The sequence below is a fragment of the Diabrotica undecimpunctata genome, chromosome 7 (assembly GCF_040954645.1).
Source record: "Diabrotica undecimpunctata isolate CICGRU chromosome 7, icDiaUnde3, whole genome shotgun sequence".
Classification (NCBI taxonomy): domain Eukaryota; kingdom Metazoa; phylum Arthropoda; class Insecta; order Coleoptera; family Chrysomelidae; genus Diabrotica; species Diabrotica undecimpunctata.
Window position 1 is genome coordinate 143,299,340 of NC_092809.1, and position 22,548 is coordinate 143,321,887.

At 34.9% G+C, this 22,548-nt stretch overlaps 1 protein-coding gene across 1 annotated transcript in view; it reads left to right on the top strand.

Annotated features, from left to right (window-relative positions):
* The first annotated feature begins 9,587 nt into the window (after nt 1–9,587).
* The window catches only part of LOC140445958 (uncharacterized), a 417,159-nt gene continuing 404,198 nt past the window's right edge, over nt 9,588–22,548 (top strand). Inside the window, exons 1-2 of the mRNA XM_072538421.1 lie at nt 9,588–9,968; nt 14,810–15,118. Coding sequence (XP_072394522.1) covers nt 9,628–9,968; nt 14,810–15,118 — 650 coding nt within the window. The 5' untranslated portion in view covers nt 9,588–9,627. The remainder of the gene's footprint in view (nt 9,969–14,809; nt 15,119–22,548) is intronic.

Below are 22,548 nucleotides of genomic sequence, written 5' to 3' on the forward strand. Positions count from 1 at the left end.
TGTATATGACAGAACTTACCAAAAAATTATTCTTTACATTCCTTTTTGCATACGAAGTAGGACCTGATTGCTCTCTATAAATATTGTGCTAAGCGCGGCGTCATATAATTATAGTAAACATTCAACGAATACGAAGAAACTAAAAATCTTACCACCTACTGATCTAGAACCAATTATTTTCCATGTTGGTCCGTCTTTCGATTGTTCTCTGTCTCCGATCGAAATAGCTTTTGATTGTTGACCTCTGTTTCTCTTGCGATTTGGCTTAGATGCACGTGGATTTACAATAACATTAGCTGAATACAGCTAATATTATTGTGAATTCATAATATTAGCTGAGTAGAAGCAGTGTTTACATAAATTGATGACTTTTGTACAATGAAACGTTCTAACTGATCGGAAGCAAAGTTACTTTTCTTCAAGAAGTTCAAGTTCTGATAGTCCACATCGAGACATCTTTACAGTCTTCTTGAATTTTGACAAATGAACGAATGTTCTAATATTCCAGAAACGAGAATCAGTAGAATCTATTAAATGCACGATAAACCAAAAACTTTTTTATAGAACAAACACGATATAACCAAAGACCTTATAGGATCAAACGTACATAAATATAATTTTACTCATCCGACAGGAAGTTGAAAGAAAGAATCGTCCAATTTCCGAGTACACGATAATAACTAGCACAGGGCCAGTTTGTCCCCTTTAGACTTCTTGGTAAGCTTCTAGAAAAATCATTGAATAAATTTCGTAAATGATATTTTTTTGTGTTAAATAAGGTTTTGTTTCAAAATATTAAGTCATAAATTATGAAATTATTATTACCTCAAATAAAAAAAAAAAACTGCAATAACTTCAAATCGCAACAGGGGCCAAGTTGGTCCCTCCGACATTCTAGAGTTAATGCGGATTGACACGAGTCAAGTGTACTTGGTTATAGTCTGCTTGGACATTGCGCTCGCAACAATAGATACTTTGATTGTGTCACCTGTTTATCCAAGTACACTTTTATCAACAGGTTCTATCCAAGTTTAGTAGGACGTTGGCCAACTGTCTTGGATCCAAGTAGTGTAGTATTATAAAATTAAAATGGTGTCAAAAATCTAAAACAAGAAGTAAATACAAAAAGAACATGGTCTGAAAGGAGGAGTGTTAGATTCATGGAGTTATACGAAACTGAGGAAGCATTATGGAATGTGCGGATAGAGGAATATAAAAATAGGGATGCTAGAAGTGCAGCATTTTTTCTTTTTTATTTCTTTTTTCTGGATTTCAAGCTTAAGCTCTTTACAATGGTTATTTGACATCCAATTCATTTAACCGTGGCAACCAACTTGGTACAAGTCCACTTGGTCCAAGTCGGAATCCAAACATTCTTGGATCGTGTCAACCCGCCTTTAAGGGCATCTATTGTGCTTTCCGATCTGGTACTAGAAAGCGGTTTTAGTGTCAAAGTTGGAATTTCATGTTTTAATTCTTGCTAGAGTTAAGTCGAGACGGAAATAAAACGTAAAGTTCCTGCACAACAGCACTAAAACTTGTAATTTCTAAAGACCCTTTTGCAGCATTATTAGTTCCTAAATTTAAGCTATGGGCTCTGCACCAAAAGGCACAGAGGAGGCTATAAAGTTTAATTTAAAAACCTTTTTGTGTAAACCATTATTGCGACTTTTCATATTCAGACCATTATTGTAGACCTGTATAAATGGGAATAAGACACAATTAAAGGTTAAAATACGTTTATTGACGTTTCAATTTCCACTTCGGAAATCGTTCTCAAAATTTCCGAAGTGGAAATTGAAACGTCAATAAACGTATTTTAACCTTTAATTGTGGCTTATTTCCATTTAAATAGTATTTAATTTAAAATGCCACAAGAAAATAGCTGCAAAACAATATGTAGACCTATACTCTTAAATCCACTAAACAAATATTGTGAGTCTGCAAAAATCTAATAAAACATTGATTCAACCTTGTCTTGTCAAGTCTGATATTAAAAGGAATCATAAGAAATGCTCTCTAATTTCGATTTGCTTTGATTTATTATTTAATAAAACAAACCCTACTATAACGGTAAATTAGTTTTTCTGACTTCCTCATGACTGTTATTTTCTATTCTAAGCGGGAAATTAGTTCATTTTGAATATGAACACCCAAATAATGAGGCATGTTTGATGGAGTCCTTTTAATCCTATTAATGTGGTCGGATATCGTATCATTAAAGTTTGCAATAGTTTCAGTTCATTTTAAAAAGTTTGAATTTTGTTGCTGATATATATTATTATTATTTTCTCTAAACTATAAACTCTCTAAACTCAAATTTTGGCTGGCTATAAAGCATATACCTATAACCTGATTTAAATGTCTCCTATCATTATAACCCTCAACAGAACAATTAGCTAGGAAAAATTTAAAATATTTTTCTAGAAAACACACATTCTTTTGATTTAGATTATACCTGCCAGTATCTCATGTCTCTCTTACGCTTGGTCTCAATGTATACCTTACACTTCTAAATAAAGAAATAAAACTTATTAAAAACATAACATTTGAACATTAATCGTAGACAACACACGGTTTTTTGTATTAACGGTTGCCTATAATACAGGACCAAAATATGAAACCATATAAAAATATCTATTCTGTGTAAAAAAATTCTTTGATATGTAATACTGTTGAAACAAAAAATAAATAATTTTATCAGTGATTTCTAAACTTTACAATAGAAAAAACATAATAGAGCATAGTAGAGCATCAAAGTAAACTGGAATTATATTAATCTGGCATGAAATACTAAAAATCTTGGTGTGTTAATGCCACTTATTTTTTTTGCTTGTTTAATCTTTTCCCAATTGTACCTAACTATTGTAATAAGTTGTTTATTCCTTCTTCAGACTTTCCAGTTTTTTACTTGTTTTATATGGTTCTGGTGTGAATGATTTCGTATAGATAATCACATAACACCGTAAAAAGAAACTCTTAAAAACATTTTAACATTAATTGTAGGCAACACACGTTTCTTTTTGTGTTAACCGTTGCCTATAATACAGGACTAAAATGTTAATAAAACCATATAAAAAAGTAAGTTTTGTGATATTTAATACTGTGGAAACAAAAGATAATTAATTTTATCAGTAATTTTTAAATTATACAACCAAAAACCATAATGTGTATAGATTGGTAGAGCATCAAAGTGGGCTGTAAAAGGTACTTCTAAAATACCTTGAACTTTAAGTTATAGTGAACGCTTTCGCTATTATTGAAATCATCTCACATAGCTTCTAATGTATGTAATGTTTCAGACATGTCTACTCCTTTTGTTGTTGGTCTAAATGAAAATATTGGATCAGACATTTAGCATGTAATAATAAAACTAAGACCCACATGCACACGCAATTAGAAAATGTATTGGCGTGTGCTACATTTTATAATTTATCTATAATAAATATCAAAGTGGATATTGTGGTTGCATTTGCTCTGTCTGATACGTTAGTGAATACAAATAAAGGAACTGGGGGCTGCTGTCCAAGGTATTTGTGAAACTCGTTGGGTTGAAAGGTATAAAGGTACTTCAGTTCCAGGGCGAATTAATGATCAACGCTCTTAAAGCAATTTCTACGTGGAAGGACAGTAAAATGTCAGCTGATGCATTTTCACTGTAAACTATTAGGAGCCCAGACTTTCTCATTTCAGTAGTTTGTCTTAGTGATGTTTTCGGTACAACTGTATCAGTTAGTCGTATTCTTTAGTCACTAAAATTAGATTCGAAGAAGGCTACTGAGACCATAGAGGACACTAAATGCATTCTTTAAAATAAAAGATCAAATTCTGAATCTATTTTTGGCAAACTTTATTATGAAGTAAAGGAAATAACTGAACAAACAAACCTGTCGTCAAAATCAACCTGCTAACTCTTTAGAAGAATATTTCCGAAGATCTATTTATTTATCCCTTTTAGACAATATTTTAACTGATATAGAAGAACGACTTTCACCGAAAGTTATGAATCTATTTAATCTTCGAGTTGGTTTAGCTAAAACTGAACACACCAGAAGATAAAGTTACATTCAAAAAAATTGCCGACACCTTGTAGGATATTATTGGACCATCTACTCCATATTCCACAGTAGAACAAGAGTTTTCACTGTGGATTCAAAAGTGGAAAAGAGTCGTGCAAAATAATGGAAAGCTTCTTGATTCTATTTTAGAAGTATTAGAAAACTGCGATATTCATATGCATCCAAATATCCGAATATTTCTGCAAATATTAATTACACTGCCAGTCAGTGCAGCAACAGCAGAGCGTAGTTTTTCTACGCTTAAGCGTCTTAATACTTGGCTTAGAAATAGAACTTTGGAGGAAAGGTTAACTGGTTTAGCACTCATCAATGTGCATCCTGAAATTTCTCTAGATGTTGATGTAACCATAGAGCGATTTGCTAAATCGGATAGGCGAATTATTTATTATTTAAATGGGAATAAGCCACAATTAAAGGTTAAAGTACGTTTATTGACGTTTCAATTTCCACTTCGGAAACCGTTCTCAAAATACAAACATTAGTAAATTTACCATTGTTTAATTGTTATGGCAATAAAGATTAAATAGGATATTTATTTGATAGTAGAGTTGAGCGCCAACTATTTTTAGAATAAAAATAGTAAAATAAAAGAGAAATTTAATAAATGAATAAAACCAGAAGAAATTGAAATAAAAATAATTATTTGACAAAAATAAGAAACATGTGACGTTTATAACGCGTTACGTAAACATTTTTCTTCTTTGAATAAATTATAGCATAAATCCAGCAGGAATCTAATACCAAAATATTAACAGCTTTGAAATTTCCGCTGTAAACCCAAATAAAACTTTAGCTATTTATATTTTTTGTCAATTTCTAGGACGGAGCTTATTGCCTGAACACTAGAGTAGTTACATCTATTTGCAAACAAACAATTTGTCTGTCTCAAATATTCTAGCGCGCTATCTCAGCCGCCGCCGTCCACGGAATAATATTTTACACCGCAACAATGCTTCGCCTCATTCGCCGCTACATATTTCGCTGAAAACTGAGAAACGTTGAGCACAATGTATTTTACAAGTGTACAAGAACGGCCATCCAGAAGGAAAGAAGTATTTATTCATAGCGCCTACGCTCTGGTAACTCGCGAACTATTCCTAGCTGAATTTTGAAATATTAAATCATAGTGGGATACTAACGAGAAATAAAAAAACACTATAGAATATACAAAATAGGAAAATCAACTACACAAGCAAATAGAAAACTCTTGGAAATAGTCGTTTGGGCATAAAAGCAGATTATTTTTAAGAAATTAGTGTTAAGAGCACTTTCATGAATTTTATTTTTAATTATTCCTATACGGAGTCAGTTTTCTGATAGTTTCTTTTTGTCTTATTGATTACACAACAATTATGTTCTAAACCAAACTAATAAAAGACATAATTTTAGATTACCTTCGCATCTTGTACAGTCTGTCTCCTTTGTTGAACATTTTTCTGGATTCCAGATTTCTTAACTTCTCAATTGATTTATGATCTGTAATATAGTTTCTGGGTAAGATCAAAACAAGGGTCGAGGATATCACAACAAAAATTGCTAAACTCAAATGGAGCTTCGCAGGCCACATTGCTAGGCAAAAAGACCAACGTTGGAACGCCACAACATAACATTGGAAACCCTACAAAGGTAGAAAACCGGGATGAAGACCACAGATAAGATGGGTAGATGACATAAAAAAACATCCTGAACAAATTGGAAGTATGTTGCTCAGGATAGACGGAAGAAGTTGCGGGAGGTCTATGTCCAAAAATGAACGACAGAAGGCTAAGAAGAAGAAGTACTATAATTTCTAATAAGTAAATAATTTATTTATCTACAGGTAACTTACAGGAAAGTTTCATATGACACTGTGTTGTTGTTTTATGATTTTAACAATTTGTGTTTCAAGCACATTTGTGTGCTTGGGATGTACAAAAAAATAGAATAAGTACCTCTAAGTAAAATAAAATAAATAAATACATAAATAAATTACTAAATAACTCATTATCATCATTAGCTAGATAACCCTTTGTGGTTTTACGATATACCGTCATTCTGATCTGTTCCTCTGTTTGTTTTTCCAATTGGTAATCTTGTTCTGCTTGTTTCATATATCTAAGTCTAGGACTTCCTTTTGATCTTCTCCTTACTGGCGTCTGTCTTATTATTTTTTTGGTATTCCATTCCACGAGTTCAGAATTATAACTATTTAGAGGCAAACATTAATGAAACAAACGAGTATACCAAAGTTTTAGAGTTAGAATAGAAAAGGCTAGAAGTGCATTCAATAATATGAAACAAATATTATGTTGTAGAGACCTCAACCTAAATCTTAGAAAACGAGTATTAAAGTGTTATGTATTTTTTGTTCTTTTGTATGGATCGAGATATGGACTTTAAATAAACAATGTCTCAATAAATTGAAAGCATTTGAAATGTGGACATAGTGAAGAATGCTGAGAATCTCCTGGATAGACAGAATAACCAATGAAGAAGTACTAAGAAGAATAGAAAACAGCAGGGAGATACCGGATTCCATCAAAATAGGAAAACTACAATATCTGGGTCATATAATACGTGGTGACAGATATGAATTCCTAAAACTAATAATGCAGGGAAAGATTCAAGGAAAGCGCAGCATAGGTAGAAGAAGAATGTCCTGGCTGAGAAACCTCAGAGAATGGTTTGGATGCAGCTCAACTGAACTCTTTCAGGCTGCAGTGTCAAAAGTTAGAATAGCTGTGATGATTGCCAACCTTCGTCGCAGAGATGGCACGTAAAGAAGAAGAAGGTATTCCATTCACTTGCCTCATTTCCACATGTCCCATCCAGCTTAAACGTTATACTGCCACGTTCTAGGCCATCCAATATTCTTTTTCACATCTAGACTAGTCTTCATTCTGTTCTGTTTCTTCTTCTGATCTCTAGTATCCCTAAGTCGGTCTCAACTCCATCTAACCACCTAATTCGTGGTCGGAATCTGCTTCTTCTTCCTACAGGTGTTCCTATCGTTAGCTTTTTAGCAATCATGTTGTCAGGCCTTCGTATTATGTGTCCGGTCCATCTAAGTCGCTGTGTTTTAATGAATGTTACGACATCTGGTTTATTAAAGAGTTGGTATAATTCGAAAATAAATTATTTACTATCTTAATGGGAATAAGCCACAATTAAAGGCTAAATTAAGTTTATTGACGTTTCAATTTCCACTTCGGAAATCGTTCTCAAAATTCGAAATTAAATCTTTTGCGCTATTGCCCTTGATCGTTTATAGCTCCAAATATTTTGCGAAGTATCTTACGCTCGAATATTCCCAGAAGTTTTTCATCGTAGGACCGGCCTCAGCAGCGTTTTTTATATAATAATTTTAGATTTTCTTTGGATATTTTTTTATTGAAATTGTTTTTGGAGTCAATAGTATGCCCTATTTGTAAGTTTTATTCCTCTTTTAATTTTTTCGCTTGTTTTATTGGTAGTAGTGACTAGCGAGCCAAGATATGACTTGCAAATGCTGTTTTTCGTTCCTCATTTGCTATAGGATTCTTAGTAACCAACATGCACTTGATTTTGTCTTTGTTAATGAATAGACCGAGTTCTTTTGCCACCTTTTCCAATTCTAGGAAATACTCCTCAACATCGCGCTTGCTACGCCATATTATGTCAATATTATCAGCGTTTGCTAAGATTTGTATCCATCTATTGTAAATAGTATCGCCATCGCCGTCTCTAATTCGTGAATATTGGACTGCCTTTACCAAGAAAATGATAAATAGGAGTCAAGCCAGGGCATCCCTGTCTGAGTCCATCCTTTATCTCAAAGGATCGAGAATTTTCTCCCTGTATCCTAACGCAGGCTTTTAAGTTAGACGTTGTCATTCTCCTTAATCGGATAAGTTTTTCTGGTATACCAAACTCACGCATTGATTGATATAATATTGTTCTTTTGACACTGTCTTGAATGGCCAATGAATCTGGTCAATTGTTGATTTTTCTGGAGTAAATCCCGCCTGCTATTAAACAATAGCAGGGCTTACCCCGCCTTACTACAAATTTGATCAGCTCGTGGTGCTTTATAATTTCTAAGCTTTTTAATGGCTTGGGCAACCTCTTCAGTGGTAGGTGGTTTTTCGTTTGGGTTAAATAGATTTCAATCATTTTGATCTACTACTGTGTTATCTGCTTCTTCGATATAATGGTCGTTAAATTTTGCGTCGAAAAATTCAACCCATCGGTTCAAGATGGAGGCCGTATCACTTAGGATATTTCCTTCTGCACCCTTACAGCTCCCTATTCTTGGTTTAAATACTTTATTCATTTTGTTAACATTTCTGTAGAACTTTCGAGTTTCGTTTTGATTTCTTAGCCATTAACAGCGATATTTTTGATTTTGACGTTGTCATCTTTTACTGCGGACTGCGAAACTGTCGGCAATGCGGTGTTGTGAAGCCAAATTCCTAATCCCCGCATGAACATTTCCGCTGGTGACCCCAATGTTCAAAACTTTAAGGTCGGAGACCCCTATGTCTGTCAGAATTACGTGACAATCGGGAGATGACGTTTCATGCACAAGCGCAGATTTCTCCACATTTCCCGCCGGCTTTTTAGGGGATAGTGGTTTTCTAACCTTACTTCTTGCGATTTGTGGAATTGCGAATATGTGAAACTGCCTAGTGTTTTAGTGCGAGATTCTGATTGTTTTCTAAGCTACATACTTTGTCGCGATAGTTTAATTTGTTTTTTAGCAGGTTGTAATACCACATGCATAATAAACATGTAAACAAGAGTTTCAACAAGAGTTTCAACAAGTTTCCAAAGTGCGACGGAGGAAACTGACGCAAAACAGTCCCTGCTGCATCTTTTAATAATTTGCGAGGTTTATCGACCACGTGCCTAAATGACCAATGAGAACGTGATCGACAAATCCGGCTCATTAGACAGAGATGCAGGGATTGTTTTGCGTCAATTTTCTCTGTCACACTGAACTGCATTTCAGCAGTCAGTCTATCTTGTATTATATGTCTATGGTACCTAGCACCTTATACGTTATCAATGAACCAAATTAGGTTGACATTTCGGTCATAGATGTGCTGGTGTTCTGTCTGATCCCTTACACCCAAAGAAGATAACATATGTAGTAAAAAATTTAACATATTCTAGTGTCGGTAATTCGTAAAGTTCTATTTTATTTACGTTTTTTTACTATAAATATTAGCTATGAGTACGTGTGCTTGGTTGCATAGTAATTTCGAGCCAGTTCTACTCTGTCAAAAAGTAACTAACTTCGCAAAAAAATAATTACTAAATTCAATAGACAGTTCGGACTGGGAATAGCGAACCGAGTATAGTATTTTTCTTATAGGACTTAAAATTATAACTTATTATAGATAAAATTGTTGAGAAAGTTTATAAATCTTTTATTTGATCAGAATTTAAAAAATGCTGCTCCCTACTACTAATCTTTCTAATTTGTTCGTATAAAATATGCCTTAAAGATTTATTATTAACTCTATTCTTTTTTTTGCAGATGGAACTATCATATAGTCACCACCATCCAATCTAACATGACGGTATAATGGCAACTTTCCACCAAAACCCAGAAGAGGGTCGCCCACCCGATTCTCCTTCGTCCGCCACGGCACTGAAACTGTTAAACCGGAAGTCATGCTCCAAGTCTCCATGGCACACTAACCCGAGCGACAAACATCCCCCGTATCGTTGTTCCAACTCCAATCCAGTGCCCCGAAACTTCGATAACAACGCATTCTTTGAAGTGGAGACGAGGCTCGTGGAGGATCTGAACAAGAATGTTCATGTTACTGTAAAGAAGTGTAATAGAATGGAAAAAAGTAGTTTAAAACAAAGTTTTCCGAAATTACTTTGTTTGAAAAGGTCGCCTGTGCTTTTTAGCCGAAGGTGAGTGAATGTATAAGATTTAAATCTGTTTTAACTTTAGCTTGTTTACTTAAACAAAAATATCTTACTATGTTAAAACTAGTACATCAACTATTGACCAGTCGTCAAAAAGTTGACCTCTAAAAATCATACGAACAATGTGAATTTTTCTGAGAATGACAATTTGGGACCCCAAAAAACGTGCAAAAAAGTTTACCACTCATAGATAAAAATATTTTAAATAAAAAATGTAGTTGATGTAGTTTTGAATAAAAATGTCCATTATCACTTTTTGTGTAGAATGAACCGTTCTCTCAGAAACAACGCTTGAAGCGACTGGCAATTTTGAATGTTAGTTACGCGCGCGAAATCAATTTTAAATAAAATTTGTATCAACTCGAAGGTGAAATTTCGCACCTCCGCTAAAAGAGTCGCAATTCAGAAAACGTTGTTTTGAAAAATTTTAGTTCAGTTGAACATGTATTTGTCAGTTCCATGACTAAATGCAAGCTAATAAGCTATTTTATTGTAAACTGGAATATATTATTAGCTTAGTATTATTGGTGCATTATTTTTCTCAGAAAATTCAATTTTTGCAGTTAATAGTAAAAAATAGAGACATGCCGATATTGTGACACTTTTTTAGAACAAGATATTATCATCTTAAAAATCAGGTTGTTAGAGTATAATAAAGCAAACACAAAGAAAAACAGAAAAAAAAATTTATTTATTGTTACAAAGAGTTATAGAATGCTGAATAACAACTGGAAATGTGATTATTCTTTACTAAATCCAAGAGATCTTTTTTATTGTCTTTAATAATAAGTACACTTTTGTAGGTCTGTTGTAAGGTACTTGAAATGGTATTGTTTTTTCTTCGGCAGAGATCTACTTGCTTGAACTATTCATTTTTATAGGAGGTTTTATAATAGAGGGAGGTAGGATGTCCTTGATTTAACTTAAAAACCTTTACTTCAGTAATCTTTAAAGATTTGATGCCTATCATGCCTATATCGTCACACAATTTTTTAAGCGAATAAAAATCCAAATAACCGAATTCATTTACATGGTAAGGTTCTTTCTTTTTTTTGCCAAACGAATGATTTATGCATACTGACTTGGCACATAGATAGGACCAGGTTTTAAACTTTTTTTTTCTAACAGAGTCGCCTTCATTCTGACTATATCCACTTCACACTATCAAATATGTATGGGTTATTGAACTTAGTTTAGGGTATTTATCCAAAGCATAAATATACATAACAATTAAAAATCTATTTTTTTGTTGGCCACAACAATTATCTGAAAAGAAAACGAAAACAAGTCCAGCTTTGTTATTAGAAGTGTCCAGTTTTTTTTCTATGAAATTAAGTACACATGAACCTATTTCATCACTCCCCCTATTTCCATGCCCTTCATGCCAAAATAAGCATTCCGTTGAACCAGTTTTCAAATCAGACACCGTGAAGTTCTAGCAATTCAACTTTGATTTATAATAAAAAAACAGATACAGTTCCTTGCGGCGTAGGAAGAACTGCTTGCAAGTCATAGACTGATACAATGTAATTAGGATTGGCTTCGCCTTTTCTTTTCTCGATAAATCTTTTTCTTCCAAATGTTCCTATATTAGAAGCTGTATTAGTAGCTATATTAGAAGTCTCTACTGGAATCAGACAGCAAATCTCAGAGTTGAAGGTGAACACACTGACTTGTGAAAATCATGCGTGGAGTAAGGCAAGGCTGTATTTTGTCTCCTCTTATCTTCAATCTGTACTCTGAAAGAATATTTATCGAAGCTTTGCACGAAACTGAAAAAGGTATGCTACTAAATGGTTACCGGCTAAACAACATCAGGTATGCAGATGACACCATAGTATTTGCGGACAAGTTAGAAGACCTACAAGTTCTTGTGAAAAAAATCGCGTATTATAGTGAACAATATGGACTCAATATACCTAAACGTTAAGAAGACCAAGCTTATGATAATTAGCAAGAAAAGAATAACAGAAGGTCAACTCTACGTCAACCAATTCCCTGCTGAAAGAGTGATGCACTAAAACTACCTCGGCACCATAATAAATGAAGAATGGACCAACAACCAGGAGATTAGAGCACGCATCGGAAAAGCTAGATCCACCTTCAATCGGATGGAGGCCGTCAATGCTGCGATGCTACGTCTTCTTTGTCCTTTTTTATGGTGCTGAATCGTGGACCTTGAACGAAGATATGTGCAGAAAACTGGAAGCATCTGAGATGTGGCTATATCGGAAAATGCTTAAGATCCCGTGGACTGACCGAGTCACAAATAAGGAGGTCCGCAGAAGAATGAATAAGAACCAAGAAGTACTGACCACCATCAAATCTTGAAAGTTACAGTTCTTTGGATATATTATGCGAAATGAATCCAGATATGCTCTCCTTCAAGCCATCCTGCAAGGAAAAATATTTGGAAAACGAGGTCCAGGAAGAAGAAGAACATCTTGGTTAAAGAACCTCAGAATCTGGTTCAATACAACATATGTGCAGCTTTTCCGCGCTGCTGCAGATAAAATAAAGTTTGCCATGATGATCGCCAACATTCGTAACGGATAGGCACATCAAGAAGAAGAATGTAGTACCTAATAACCTATGGTTGATACGACATTCTTTTTTGAATAAAAAAAAAGCATTTTAATATTTTTGTCAATAATGTATCGCGGCAATTAGAACATGAGAAGAACAAATTGTATTCTGAAAGAGCAGATCGACTACGGATGAAGTATTAACACTACTGATTCGGTTGATATATTTATTTAATATTTATATACATTAGATATTTAAGTTCAATAGAAGTCATCATCATCATCATCCAACCTTTATTTATCACATCTACTGCTGGACATAGGCCTTCCTTAAACTCATCCATTCTTTACGATTTTGTGGCCCCATCTTCTCCTGGGGCTTTGTTATTTTTTATTTTTCTTAATGCTTGTCGAATCTCATCTACCTTTATCTCTGGCATTAGTTCGGAACCTTGATTCATGATCTTCTTCGAAATGGCTGCTTGTATTCCTGTTTGATCTTTTCGTCTACTTCCATATAATTGCTCGTAAAACTCTTCGACGGCCTGTATTAACTCGTCTCTACGTGATATTATTTCATTTGATTGTTTCTTAATTTATGAATTTCGCATTTCCCATTCATTAGCTTTCTACGTAGAACTTTTAGGCTGTTATTTTCCTCTATAGTGCGTTTAGTATTATCGGTTTTAAATTTCTTTAAATCTCTCCTGATTACTTTCGGAACAGCTTTATTTATTTCTCTTAGAATGTGGCTGTCTGCGTTCTTATCGCTTCTCATTTGTCTTCTTTGGTCCACCAGCGTTTCAGTATATGGACTTATTTTACTATCTGATTTTCTTTTTAGGACAGTGCACTCGGTGACTTTCTTGTAAGGCATTTATGATGCAAGTATTCAAGTCGTTAAGATCGTTCTCGGAGGTTTCATGCAGTAGTAGCTTATTATTGATATGTCCAAATACCATGAGATTTATTTTTAATCACTATGTTCCTTTCTCTTCTTATGTTGATTTGGACTGGTTGAATACTGTTACATCTTTAATTATTTCTTTTTTGTCACTTATGATGTAGTCGATTTCGTTCCTTGTTCTACTGTTAGGACTTTCCTAGGTCTATCTACGATGCATCTTTTTGCGAAAGAAGCTGTTCATGTTAAATAAATTATTCTGAAGTAGGAATCCTAGTAGCGTTTCTCCTTGGTCATTTCTTTGTGTGAAACCGAATTTCCACAAGAATGTTTCTAGCTCTTCTTCTTTTACACCTATTTTTGCGATGAAATCGCCACATTAAATTGTGAATTGAGTAGGAAACTCATTTAGCGCAGTAGATATATCGTCATAAAAAATTTTGATTTCTTCGTCTGTATGGTCTGATGTTGGAGCGTATAGTTTCATAATTTTAAGTTGATATCTACGGTTCAGCTTTAGATTAAGATATGCCACCCCAGATGATATACTTTTGATGTTTATTATCTTGTCCGCGTGATTTTTATGGACAAAGAAACCGATGCCCCCAACTGATGTAGTTTCAGGGCCAATCGGATAGAATATATGCCCTGATTTCAGTTTTTTTAAAGTTTCACCTATCTTTATAACTTCGCTGATATATACCTATGACATCCCATTTAATTTTATACATTTCAGTTTCCATTTCTGTGAATCTCTCCTCGGACAGTAGAGTTATGTATCTTTTAATGAACAAGCAAATTCGTTTATATACAGGAAGAAGATGACCAGACATACTAGAAACTTCTAGGAAAGAATAGAAATTCGTAGACCATCGGTGACTCAAAGAAGCTTTGGAAAGGTAGAACTGTTCTAGAGAGCGTTACAGGTCCGGCTTTACACTGTTTATAAGAAGGATATTTGTTTTGTTTGGAGGAGTTGTAGTTTGTTGGCTAGCTTCTGATGCAGTTTTGTTCCTAGTTAGTCATGACGATCCTTAAACTGCCAGTCGTCCTGTTGCTGTACATGTCTGGCAGTCCTCGGTAAGTTGTTGATTAGTTTCTTGGACGTATATCCGCTTCCATATTAGTCTTTGTCATTTACAGCTCTTTTTTCTTCGATACGTTTTTAAATGGTCAGTGTTCTATTTCCTAATAGCAAATCATAACTTAGCGCAGTATTGTTTTGGTTAACTTTATTTGTGATGTTACCAATGCAGAGATTAACACTTGTTTCTTCCTATTTATATCATTACTTGCATTATGATTCCTGTATATATTTTTAGATTTAACTATTTAATATGTTTCTTTGTGTGTTTTATTAATGAATACAATTTTAAAAAGTTCTTTTATATTTTCAGGGACAACGAGAACAGAAATCCCTTAAAGACCTTAAACGTTAACACCTTAAGAACCGACAACATAAACTACGATCAATATTTGGAAAAAAGTGCCTGCAGTTATCTGAATAGCTCGAATTCAGAAAACGCTCAATGTGATAATTCAACAAATATATCGTCCCCTACTCACGGTAATAGTAGATTAGAAAATCGAAAGAAAAATAGAAGCAGTTTTCATCAGAACGTCGAAGAAGCTTTAAATTCCTTGTTGTGGCAACCGTACGAATATCAGGAGACTACTAGGGCTTCCCCGTCTACGTCACCTTTCAGGTAAGTAATTGGGAATATATAGATAGAAAAGAGCACTGGATATTTTTCAGTACAAGTCAACTTTAGTTCATTGGTCAAAAAACTATAGTTTATAATAGTATAGGTGTATGTTTTCAAAAAAAGTTGATAGTGTGTAAATTTTTTAACTAAAATCAGGTAAGTACTCTCAGCATGTCACATGCCATCTTCAGAGCTTCCTCACAAGGCATGACAACTTGTTGACAGAGATCCCTTAGGTTTGCTTCCGCCTCCATGACATTTCAATGCACAGCTATTCTCTTGGTTTAACCAGTCAGCCATTGGTCCAATAAGCACTCTCAAATATGATGTTTCATAGATGGTGACGTTTAGACAGGGCCCCTCTTCAAGGTGTGGGCATCCTTGCCAGGGAGAGAAATGGTAAGAGCAGACCTCAGTCTGCGATTGCTGTTAGTGTTTGTAGAGATCGGAAGACCAGTGGCTTGCTAAGAAACATTTTTGGCTTGTAGATCGTTAAAATCTGCTATATGTTATTGGCGTCGCTTCTAGAGTGTTGAACTACTCATTAAGAAGTTCGTTTCCAGCCAAATTAAGAAGTTTGACTAGGAGAAAGGGAACTTTCCTAGCGGGGTATCTGATGAGTATGTGTCCTAGGCGGTGGCAAGATGTTTTAAGGACCTCCTTTGCTCTGATCTTGGAGCTTGTTACGGTGCTAAGGACATATATCTTGCCGAGAGCTCGGATTCTACTCTCTATTGTTGGTATGTTCGCGAGTTGGTGGATTAATGCCGACGGATAGCCAGCACGCTTTCTCATGATCTATCTCAAGATCTTGCGTTCCGTGGCCATGATGGCGTTTATTTGGCGGTTGTTCGGTGAGCCCTTTATTGAATAATAGGTCTGATATTATCAGACGACACACTGTGATCAGGTATAAGTGTATAGGAGAGGTATATAAGTGTATGGGTATAAGTGTGTAGGAGAGTCTTGCTCTGTATACCCCAAGTTTTGCCTGATAGGGCTTCCAGGAGTCCAGCTCTTCTTCTCACTCTGTTTAGGGTGAGATTTAGTTCAGTGTCCCAATTGAGGTTCCTCTGAAATTGAACACCCAACTAGCTGACCGATTTTTGAAACGGGAGCTACATTATTAGATTACGCTCGTCTTTAAATCGAGAGGTTCCCGGATATCTGAAGAAGATGGCTTGTGTCTTGGTTGGGTTGCGAGTGACTCTTCATTTTTTGCATCATTTAACAATTTTGCAAAGTTGAGCCTGAGACCTGCTGAATACAAAGCGGTTCCTTATCGTTTCATCTACTGTTGTGAGACGAGCAGTGCTGTATCGTCGGCATACAGGAGGGTGGTTTCATTTTAATCGGGGGCGGGGAAGTCACTGTTATAAACTGTGTATAAGTGCTAAAATTGAGCCTTGAGGCACTCCAGCATGTGGAGTAAATGGTGTATTTATCGTTAATTCTAACTCTTATTGTACGATTATAGAGATATGAGTGTATTGTTTTTAAGAATTTGGTTGGCAGTCCAGAACGGTGGAGTGTTTCGATCAGACCTTCGTGCCAGACCTGATCGAAGGCCTTCTGAACATGTAGGAATACTCCAATGGCTATTTTGTCTTTTTCACTGATTGAACGTAAAATGAAGGTTGCTGCTTCTGTCAATGCTTTTTAAGAAGAGTGTTCAGCTCTGAATCCCAATTGAAATTTTGGGAGGATATGGTTTTCGTCCAGGAATTCTACGAGTTATTCCTTAAGGATGCTCTCGTAGACTTTACCTAGAATGTTCAGTAGAAATATTGGTCTGCATAATTCAGTGCTGGTTAGGGGTTTCCCTGGTTTAGGAATCATGATTGTACTGGCCACTTTCCAAGGTGTAGGAAAGTAACACAGTAAAAGACATGCATTGATGATGTTGGTAAATAGCAGAATTATACTCTCTGGTTTGGGAGTTTTTTAAGGTATGCCATCTGGGTCAGGCGATGTGTTTTCTGTCATGTCCCTACAGCATGTAGATAGAAGAGAGTGCACCGAAGTTAAAATTCAACGTATTTTAGATCAAGAGATCCTTTTTGACGTGACAACGTCTTAAATTAGGTTGTGGCTCGGAGTCATTCATGAAAAAGTGTAACGCCCGCTCACGTCTGTTACAGTGAGTCACCGAACGAGAGAGAGGCCCGCCGGACCGGCGAATGCCTTGCGTCTCTCTCCCACTCAAACATGATCGGTCCGCTGCGCGCGCAACACTAGAGAATTAGAGTCTTTCAACATTATTGGAAACTGCTATTGTTCAAGCAGTTTATTTAGCAATATCAGGAAAACCTGCGGATATCTTAGTGCGTCGAGTCTTATTGTCGCACTGAGTTATCTTCATCCGTCCAACAGCCTCGTCGAGTATCCACTCAGTAATAGGTTCGGTCTCTACGAAACCAGTAACCTTTTAACGTCTATCCTCTACCCGAGGAAAGAGTTCCCGTATTAAACGAAGTTTCTCCTCCTCAGGCAGTGGGTAGGGTGTCTTTTTCCCCTTTAATTCGGTACAGACAATCTTGAAGCCCTTTCCCCATATATCCCTTTCGAGATCTTGAAGCAGGTCACTTATCAAAAAGAGCTAGTAAGGTTTTTATATTCGTACCACGGATCAAAACCGAAATCTGTCCGTATTTAGAGTCGCGAAATAGGCAACGAAGCATTAATCACCTATTTGCCTGCATTCTGTCTATTTATTAAAATATTAGACATTGCAGACGACGTTTGGAAAGCGCCTGTATTAATTCTCAATGAATTTGAGAATTTTTAATTACTCGATTTGTTTAAATATGACTCTTCTTTTTCTTGTGTCCTGGTCAATTTTGTTGACGACAGCTCGGAAAAGGGATGCAGAGGATCTGTTAATATGACTAGCTGATCTATATACAATGAAGCCGTCGATTTCTATTCTGACCAGTAACTTATATATGTTTATAAATGATGTTGAATCTGTCCCACAATTGTAACTGGCTCTTTTTGGAATAAATTCACACCAGTGATAACTAACTTTATATCTTGAACAGTATTCTTCCATGTTAGTATTTTGAAATATTATTCCTAAAAACTTTTAATTATCTACGAAATCTAAGGAATATCCGTTATGGTGTAGCACCTGTGTAGGAAGGTTATATTTTCTTGAAAACAATGTGCACTTTGTTTTAGATTCAGAAAATTTCAATCCTTTTAATGTTTAACTATGAAAAATATGTTTCGAAGTTGATATAATGTTTTTATCTTTTGTATAGCACCAAGTCGTCTCCATATTAATTATTTTCAAAACGAATTTCCCTATTAATTATAAATATGTATGTAAAATATTAAAATATTCTTCTATCTAATCGAACCGTTATGAAAAAGTCTGCATAAATATATCACGTTTTCTTTAAGCAAGAATTTCTACATTTTACAATTACGTGTTACAAAACTGCGACCATTACATCATTTAGATTTTCTATAAATTGTATATTAAGGCCTTGAATCAATTAAGCAGTGCGGTTACCGTTATTAAGTATAGTGTTAAATAATATGTGTAATATAAATTAAGTATTGTGCGATGGACGCGACATGCCTTGCATTTTAAATAACCACTCAGTTGCATTTGTTATTTCATGGTTATGACATTAATAATAATACAAACCATAAGGCGAAGTATATAGGAATGCTCTACATAAGTTTTTATGCAGAATGGAGAAGATCGGTTTTTTTGTTTTGCCAATAAACTTAACGATTTTTATTTTTCTAAATTTTTGACAGAGTATCAAATCAAATATACTTGTCAATTAAGTGACAGTAGGCGTTGTTCTTATAAAACCAAATTGAGATAAACTAATTCTAAGTCACACTGAGTTGTAAATCATATCATGTATTATAATTATTTCCAGTAGTTTTGCAAAGTTGCAAATACCCTGATTAGTCTAACCAGAAAGCTAGAAATATGATCACATCTGGAAGTTAACTTGTCTTTGAGCTTTTTGGAGGCTATGATGATGATTTCTTGCGTTATGTAGATAATTTCTATATGGTTATTGAAAGTGTCTCTAATTTATCGATGTTAGTAGTTTTAGAAGTTAAATACGGAAGAAAAAAGAGAAATGTAAATTTTTTGCTATCAGCTCTGATATAGAACCTGGGTTATTAATAATTTTCAATCGAAACATAAACCCCAAAATCAAACTACAAGAATAGCATAAACAGTCATAAGCAAAGTAACAAATTAATGGCTAAGCAAATAAGAATAGCGTCCTATTCCCTTATTAGTTTTAGAGAGCCATTCAGCTGATAGAACAGTTGTCAACATTTCATTATACCCACCATCCTGACGGAACAGCCCATGCAGGATCGGCAATCATAGTCAGATTATCTGTTAAACATTTTACAAAGTTATTTCACACTTAAAATTCAGAGCACTTCAATCAGAATAGAAACTTTCTCGTGACCATTGATAGGCAGCTATTTATTCACCTATTAGACATAATATCCTAGTTGAAGAATACGACAGCTTCTTCCAAGCCCTTGGCTCGCATTTCCTGATAGCAGGTTATTGGAATGCCAAAAATACTCTATGGTGATCACGACTAACTACAGTGAAAGGTAGAAACCTACATCATTACAAAAAAACCATTTCATTCTTCTTATCCATCCACAGGACAACCAACATACTGGCCAGCAGATAACAACAAAATTCCGGATCTTCCAGATTTTGCAATATTTAAAGGTTTACGTAACAAGCATTCAAAATAGAGCCTAGTTTTGACCAAAGTTCGGACCATAGCGTCATTAAGCACAACTATAATAATACAATTAACAGCCATTAAGACTATCTAACACAAAAAAAAACAAACTGGGAACAATTTAAAAACACCATTAATCAGAATATAACATTACATCACCGAATAAAAGAATCTGATGAATCTACTTCTATAAGTAAAAAGGGTAATCCTGAAGACAACAATGTGTCATTACATATCAAACAAATTTTAACCAAAAAGGTAGAGCGCGTGCAAAAAGGCACAAGTCCCGAAATCTTCTCGATAAGACACAGCTAAATAGACTATCACATCAGCTAAAGTCAGCGCTAGATCAAACTCCTAATGGCATCTTTAATTTGTATATTAACAATCTCTCTCCAGATGATCAATCTATATGGACAGCAACTAAAAAATTCAAGAAACCGACACTACCGATTCCTCCAATAAGAAAACCTGATAGCAGTTGGGCACAGACTGACAATGAAAAAGCTAATGTATTTGGAGAATATTTAGAAAATATATTTACTCCAAATTTAGGACAAAACATAAATGATGATGTACTTAGCGAATATCTAGATGCACCCTTCCAACTATCACCTCCAATAAAAGCATTCTCCCCATTCGAGTTTCGCAGAATAATAATGAGTACCAACTTTCACAAAGCCCCAGGATACGATTTAATCTATGGGGGAATCCTAAAAAATCTACTTAGGAAAGCAGTTCCCATGCTTACTATTATCTATAATAGAATGCTGCAGTTAAGCCATTTTCCAATCCAATGGAAATATTAAGAGATCAACGTTAAGATATCTTTGGCATTTTTATCGATTATGAAAAGACATTCGATACAGTACATCCTGACGTCATTAAAACATTAAGAGATAATAAAGGAGTTGAGACACGCCATGTCAGGATCATTGAAAAATTATATTGGAGTTAACGACCATATGAACGGGAAATCTACAGAAGAGTGTAGGATTCTAAAGGAAGTCAAGGTTATGTGTTGTCCTCAGTGTTTTTTAATTTATATTCAGATAGAATTTTTAGACATAGTTTGCACAACTTGGAATATGGTGTAGAAATTACTGAAAAATTGATGAATATCAACAGATATGTAGATGATACAGTTATAAAATCGTATAAAACGTGTTAAATTTTTTTTTCAGCACCCTTTATCTTTAAAATGGAGGGCATTACAGAAATTTTTGCGAAACAAACCCCAATTATTTTCAGTTTTTTACCTATCCTAGAGGCGGTGTTACCTTTTTTGAAACATCTTGACAATATAAGAATTATTTACATTCATTCCATGCATGTATTCCAAAAAATCAAATGCAAAAGAATGTCTAAATCATAGAACAATTAATTTATTGAGTCTTACGGTCAAAATAGTTATTTCTTTTTGGAAATTCTAATGGCGCACAGGAAATGGAAATGAATAAACAAAATAAAAAAAAATAACGACAGTATACAGGAAAGGATAACAATTTTAACCTAGAATTTAACCTCACTAAGAGAGAAAGAAGTGAAGTGAACAGAAGGAGTGGACCGTTATAACATCCAAGTATTAGGAATCCGTGAATCCAAAAAAAAAGAAGACAAAATTAACAAATGTTTTTCATGGAAGCTGTCTATTGTAAATTTGTCGTATTGCATCCAGTTGGCTTGCTGAACATTTCCCATTTACTCATGATACCCATTACAGGATTCTAGTACCTTGTACCAGCTTATACAGGTCTAGGGGGAGGGTACAATATGTTTTGAGAGTCACTCACTAGTCTCCCAAAAGATTTTGCTGCCCGAGATCTAATGACTCGCAATCATGCAAGATTAGGTTTACTGTGTCAGGTCTTCTGCTACATACTCTCTATGAAACCATTCCATTGTATGCAGGTGTCCACTGATTGGCCCATTTTTATTAATGAAGTCTGTTGTGTGTCCGCAAACGATACTTTTTAGCACTCTTGGGCCGAAATATTTTGTAGCTGATGCTCTTCTGACAAGTCATCAGCTTTTTAATTGCCGTGTATTGGCGGTTAACCTGGAAGCCATAACAGTGTACACTAGTATATTTCTCCCGTCTGTCGAGTACTTCTTGGCATTCTTACATTAGCGTAGAGTTCCTTATCTTAGGACTTATAAGAGCCCCCATGGCTGCGTGGTTATCTGTGCCAACTAACATATAGTCGCACACTACAATAATATTGTAGAAAAGCATCACAGGGGCAAAGAAAAGAGTCAGGTAACTCGAGAATAATAAACATAGAATTACAGTTGGAAAGAAAGATGTATGTATGCATCATAGAAGGGAACGGGAAATATATTAAAAAACTGCTGAAAAAAAATGGACAGATACAAAAATGCAGAAATTAGACAACAGATAAAATTAAGAGGAAAACAGTTGGGCTGGCACAAGCATCTAATGAGAAACAACCAAAACAAATGAACTAAAAAGATAATAGAAACAAAAAGAACAAAAAAGCAGTAAAGGCAAACCAACGAAAAATGGATATATAAAATAAACGAAATTGAACAAAAAAGAGGAAAGGTAATTCAAGAAACGAGAGCAATGAAATGAATCTAGCAAAAACTGGAAGAAAAGAATAAGTAATAAACAATAAACAAAGGCATAAACATTCACGCGAAAAAGAAGTTCTCGTTGTC